At 49.2% G+C, this 6000-nt stretch overlaps 1 protein-coding gene across 3 annotated transcripts in view; it reads right to left on the minus strand.

Moving 5' to 3' along the window:
- The window catches only part of AK5 (adenylate kinase 5), a 276265-nt gene extending 274504 nt beyond the window's left edge, over window positions 1-1761 (minus strand). For 2 of the 3 annotated variants that reach the window (XM_030825171.1, XM_030825172.1), the window contains exon 1: window positions 1302-1761. In XM_030825171.1, the coding sequence (XP_030681031.1) occupies window positions 1302-1361 (60 nt within the window). In that variant the 5' untranslated portion in view covers window positions 1362-1761. Of the gene's footprint in view, window positions 1-60; window positions 1073-1301 lie in introns of those variants that run through there. The other variant, XM_003260226.2, reaches the window with a different exon arrangement.
- Window positions 1762-6000: the final 4239 nt, after the last annotated feature.

Genomic DNA, 6000 nt, shown 5'->3' on the forward strand with positions numbered 1-6000 from the left:
GTAACGCATTTGCTAGATTGGGGCTTAACATACCACGCTCGAGCTCAGTGAGTGGTTTACCTGGAAATCTTGACTTCAGATGACCTGAAAACGGTGGCTTACAGAGGTGAGAGAAAAGAAGATCTGTAATGATGGCAACCCATTTTAAAGACAGTTTAGGGAAACTGAGGCAAAATTATTTTCTCAAGTGGTGCTTTAAAATTCCTTTTAACAGAACAAATCCCCCAAACCGGGGGGAAAAACCCTCATGACCTTTAGTTGACGGTATCAGTCTATCAGTTTTCAGAAATGGGGAACGAGGTTTGCAGTGAATGGATTTCCCCTTTCAGAGCACGCTTAGGAAGCTTGGCTTGCTTCTATTCTTTTCTCCTCCTCCCCCCTACTTCAAGCAAAAGCACCTGAGATTTAGGAATGTTTTTAAATTCAAATATGAGGCGAAGGAAAGGAAGCCAAACGACCTGAGACAGGGGCTGTGGCTTAGAACCCACCAAGGTTCATTCCTCAAGCCTCCTCTCTCTCTCAGTCACCAAGTGTCCCCCCATTCCCGGGTCCCGGTGCAGATGAGGCTGTGCTGCGGTCTGAAGACTGAGCAACAGGAGTCCGCCCGCCTCGCAGCTCCCTCCCCGACCCGCTATCTCCAGGTGGGTTGTCGAGCACTGGCGAAACGTGCGGCCCAACCCTTCCTAGGCAACGGAAAAAACGTGCTCAGGAGTTCATTCAGCGAAAGCGCACAGCAAGGCTGGGGGCCTGTCACCGGGGAGGTGGCACTGGATAGGTTGGGTTTTGCTTTTTGCATCTTCATCCCTCTCTTCCAAGCCGTCTCCGGGGAAGGCTGCCTTCGTCCACATTTCCTCTTTCCCCCAAGGGTTCCGACCTTCGACAAGTAGAGTGACTAGGGCTCTGGCTCCCTCAGTTTCGAGTCTTTACTCGCTGCTGGGCGATAGTGCAGACACCTGGCCTGGCCCTCGCCCCCAGAGAGCGCGGCCCGGCCGCGGTCTGCAGCCCACCCTGGGTGTCCACATCCGAGGGGCGCGATGGGGGCAGGCTGCTTTCAGAACCCTGCGGGAAGACTGAAACTTGATCTGTCAGATGCAGGCTTCTAAGCCCAGCCATTTGACAGGGACCCTGGCAACCCGCGGGAAAGGCGACTACCCTCGGGCGAGCGGGCGAGTGCGCTTCTGCAAGCCCCTTCAATTACATGCCCCGTGTGGAGAAGGTGGGACGGGGCGCGGCTGCCTCACCCCGAACCCCCGAGATGCAGTCCCCGGATGCTACCGCCCGTCGGCCAGCCCTAGCCCTACCTCAAAAAGCTGAGGGATTTCCCTCCGGGCCAGATACTCCTTGGCATCGTTGGTGTTCATGGCTGTGCCGCGCGTGCCTTGGGGCGCAGGCGGGGAGGCTCCCGGGCTGCGGCGACCTGAGCCGGGGCTGGCGCTAGGGCTGGCAGAGTCCGCGCCGAGCAGCGGTGCAGCCCTCTTTCTCACGCGCACTCAGCTCAGCCTCTCCGCCCAGGCCAGGGACCCCCTCCGCCTCTCCCCGGGGGCTGTGGTATCCGCGCTCCCGCCGCCCCCGCTTCGGTTCCAGCCCCCGAGCCGGAGCTGCAGGCGCCTAGCAGCTGTGCCGCGGCTTCCCGGGCTGCCAGGCAGCGCGGCCGCCAGGGGTGGAGCGCAGGGAGCGGAGGAGGGAGGACAGCGTGGCGGACGCAAGGCAGCAGCCCGCCCGCCTCTCCGGTTCAGCGCGCCGCGCTCCGCGCCTCCCCGAGCCGGGTCTGCGTCGGCTGCCGGTCACGCTGCGCGGGCGGGCGCGAGGTGCGGGGGTGGGGGCGGGCGCGCGCAGGGGGTCGCAGTCATACCCCTCGGTGCCGCACCGGCGCCAGAGCGCGACGCTTCCCTGCGTGCGCCGCCCAGGGATGCAGCTACCCGGGACCAGGTGGCCAAGGGAACAGGGTCGGGGTCTGTAGGAACCTGAGACCGTTTCGCTTCTCCGAACCTTGTACACACACAGACACACGCACGCACATACACGGTTACCTCCGGGTCCCCGAGGAACTCCCAGGAAAAACCTAATAGTCACAGGATTTATCATTTATTCCTAAGGTTACCGATCTTTCACTATAGGGAGCTGTGGGGAAGGGGGAAAAGGGGATTCATGGTGTGGAATCCAACCCTTAAGATAATTTTTAGATATTGAGTATCTCTATCCTTCAGGAAAGTTTTGCTGGCTGGTTTCGAATTTTTTCCCTATTGGTGTCACAAATCTTCATAGACTTTAGGATAAGGCCTTAGTGTGAGCCTGAAATCCTAATCAACTGAAGAACTAATAAGTAGTCAACTAGTTAATTATCTCCGTGGAGAAGAAGGGACAGTGGAGGAGAAAGGTGGGTGGTAGTGGAGAGCTAGAGATGCTGAAATTGCAAATGTGTTTAGTAGGTGGGGAGGGTGGGCATCATTAAATAGACCTGAGGAGTGTGCAGTCCGTGGACGGTGTCGCATCGGAGCACCGCTGGGGGAATATGAGTGAGTATGGGATATAAGGGAAAATGGTGAATGGATCTTCCTGCTGCAGACCATTGTCAAGGTGTAACCCATCTTCCTCCTAGCTCCCAGGATGACTCAATTCCCTGCTAAAATGTCTTCTCATTGCCTGTTTGGGAGATAGTCCTTGCCCCCGGAGAATATGATCTCTAACTTCCCACAAAGCCTAACACTGTAGGAGGGTGTGTGAGAGAGGACACTTTGGTAGGCACTGGTATCTGGGGTCTGGCTGGAGAAAGAAGCAAAGCTGCCACTGCTTTAAAAAACTATAGAGTCTGAATGTCCATTTCAAGTGCATCTTTGCAGATCTTTTCTTGGTTCTGTTTCTTGTTCCAGAAACAACTGCAGCTCAAGTCTTAACTACAGCTGCAGCTTTGTTTTACCTGAGGGAGTAAATGAAGTTTTAACACTTGTGAACCCGTGTGTCATATGGTTGCCTTAGACGAGGCAGGTATTTCAGTTCCGTGGAAATTGGTTTTTGCCCTTAGAATATGCCACTTCACTTACAGTCCCAACTTCTAGTATTTCTTTACCTTATTTAAGATTGGCTATGGCAGTAGTGAAAGCAGTGTCTCTTCCCTATGCAATGATGCTTGAAAAGTACGATGGTCCGTGGCATTAAGGCTTACTTTGTGAGCAGGCACAGTGGAGGTGAAGCACGCAGGAATGAAGAGGCCACTTTCTCCAGGACTTTTCAAGGTCATTCTTTGCAGACAAGAATCTGGCAGAGCACAGCTCACCTATCTTCCCTTGAAGAAATGCATAATTCTAAGTGTACTTTAGTGTTACCGGACAAGTGATGGGAACTTGCTTGTAAAGAGAATGGATAAGAAAGACTGCACTGCACTAAAAATTGTAGATAGCCTGAAAAATGTAGTAAATGGTGATACGGCAAGTTTTCAAGTAGCCTTATGCAGAGACAATTAGTGTATTTTGCTGTGTGCCAGGGTGGAGAGAGATGCGTGGAAGAGGAAGATGTTCGTAATTACTTTTGCAAAGGAAGTTGTGGCTTTGTAGGGAGGGGCTACATGAGAGAGGTATAATGCTTAAAAGCCAAGCTAATGGTTCAAAAGAGAGGAAAGAGAAAGGATAAGGGACACTAAATACATCCTTGCTGTGGGAAAGCTGGCCTCTCATTCCCTGTGATGAAATTCTATGTGTGGGTATATAGAAGGCTCACGGCCCTTGGCCCTTTGTTTATTTGGGACTGCTTTCCTGCAAGCTGTAATGAATCAAAATGATTACTGCGTGTCGGATGTCTTCGGACAGACTCCCTTCTCATCACGCCTTGAGAGAGGGTGCTGGGTTCTGCGATATAGCAGTGAATAACAGACATGATCCTTGCTGTCGAGGAACTTAAATTCTATGAAGAGTGTGTGTAAGAAGTGCAGATGAACAATAAGCAAATAAAAATGCATAGACAACATCACATAGTGATTAAAAAATACAAAAAAGGACATAAACAAGAACATATCAGTTAGTGATAACTGATGATGAAAATCAGAGTGGTTGATTTGAAACAAGGGGGCAGAGGCTCCAGGTCTGTTCTGTGGAAGCAGCTGAGGAAGTGGGAGTAAGAATAACCATTAGGGGCTGGGCATGGTGGCTCACGCCTGTAATCTCAGCACTTTGAGAGGCCAAAGAGGGAAGATCACGAGGTCAGGAGATCAAGACCATTCTGGCTAACACGGTGAAAACCCGTCTCTACTAAAAATACAAAAAATTAGCGGGGCGTGGTGGCGGGTGCCTGTAGTCCCAGCTACTAGGGAGGCTGAGGCAGGAGAATGGCGTGAACCCGGGAGGCAGAGCTTGCAGTGAGCCGAGATGGCGCCACTGCACTCCAGCCTGTGCGACAGAGCAAGACTCCATCTCAAAAATAAATAAATAAATAAATAAATAAAGGAATAACCATTGGGATGATGACTAGGACTTCCAAAGGGCTGGGCATCTTTCAGGCTCTTGGTGGGAATGTTTCCCTGAGTCATCATAGGTACAGATGAATGGAGGAATAAAATATCTATAGCTGTATCTATAGAATGCTTAGGACTCAGCCAAAGAAATTTAGAAAGGTACCCTAGCAGGAAAAAGTAAACTTTCTATTTTAAAAAACAAATATGTTGAAGTCTTTAAAAATTACACCATGATGGCTTGAAAGAGTAAATGCCATATATAGAGATTCTTGATTTACCATGTAGGAGTATGTTTAGGTGCTGAGAAAATCTAGCTCAAGCAATGTCTTCGTAATGTCTAGAAATATAATGGTGTATAAATACATGATTTACGAGTCACAATGAAAATAGTGTTTTATGATAATTCATTCAGTCAACAGATATTTCTTGTGCATCTCCTGTGTGCCAGGCATCGCTGACACTGCTGTGCTGTCAGGCACGTAGGTGAATAAAACACATGCATGGAGCATTTATCTAGGAGCAGGAGATAATTTGCAACAGATATAATAAACAAGTATATGAAATTGTTGTTAGATGGTGATAAATACCATGGGAAAAGAAAAAGTAGAGGAGGGTAAGGAGAACTAGAAGGCTGGCTTCAGTTTTATACAGAGTGGTCAGGGAAGGCCTCATTGAGAAGGTGAAATTTCAGCAAAGGTTTGAGAAAGCGAGAGAGCAACCACTTCAAATGTCCTAGCAAGGGCAGATTCCTGGCACTTTCTGGCAACAGCGAGGAGGCTAGTGTAGCAGGAACAGGGTGAGGGAGGAGAAGAACAGAGAGGAATGGGGCCAAAGCACTTGGGACCTTGTAAACCATTGTCAGTTCTTCTCTAATGGGAAGTTAGAGAAACGTTTCAAGTCAAGACTAATATGATCTGACTTGCATTTTAAAAGGCTTCTCTGTTGGCTTAGGTATAGGTAAGAGAGAAAAGGTAGGAGTGGGGAGAACACTTGGAAGGCTATTGTGACTCAGGTGCGAGGTGACGAAGGCATGGACTCAAATATTGGCAGCAGAGACAATGAGAACTGGTTAAATTCTAGATATATTTTGAAGATAGAACAAATAGGGTTTCTTGACAGCTTGGATGTAGTATATGAGAGAAAAAGAAATCCTCAAGTATGACTTCATGGTTTTTGGCCTGAGGATAGTGTGGAGACAATTAATTGGCCTCAAGAGGCTTACTAACAAAATTATTTAATAGATAGATGACAAAGGACTCTATGCAACCCAGAGAAGCAACAGGACAACTGGCTCTGAAGGGAGTCTGGCAGATGGTAGGTTCTCCGTACTGCTTACTGACCATATTTCTTCATCTTCATCTGCAACCCTTGGCTTATAGCAGCCATTTGAGCTCTAAAGGTAACCTACATGTTAGGTTGACTCACACATTGTACAACCTCCTGTGCAAGTGGAAGAGGGGAATTTACACTTGCTTCAGGATATGCTTGCAACTTAAATGTTTTAGAACTTCAATGTTCCTTTTGCACGAATATTTTACCTGCCTATGTGAACTCTG

Source organism: Nomascus leucogenys, chromosome 12 (genome assembly GCF_006542625.1).
Source record: "Nomascus leucogenys isolate Asia chromosome 12, Asia_NLE_v1, whole genome shotgun sequence".
NCBI lineage: Eukaryota > Metazoa > Chordata > Mammalia > Primates > Hylobatidae > Nomascus > Nomascus leucogenys.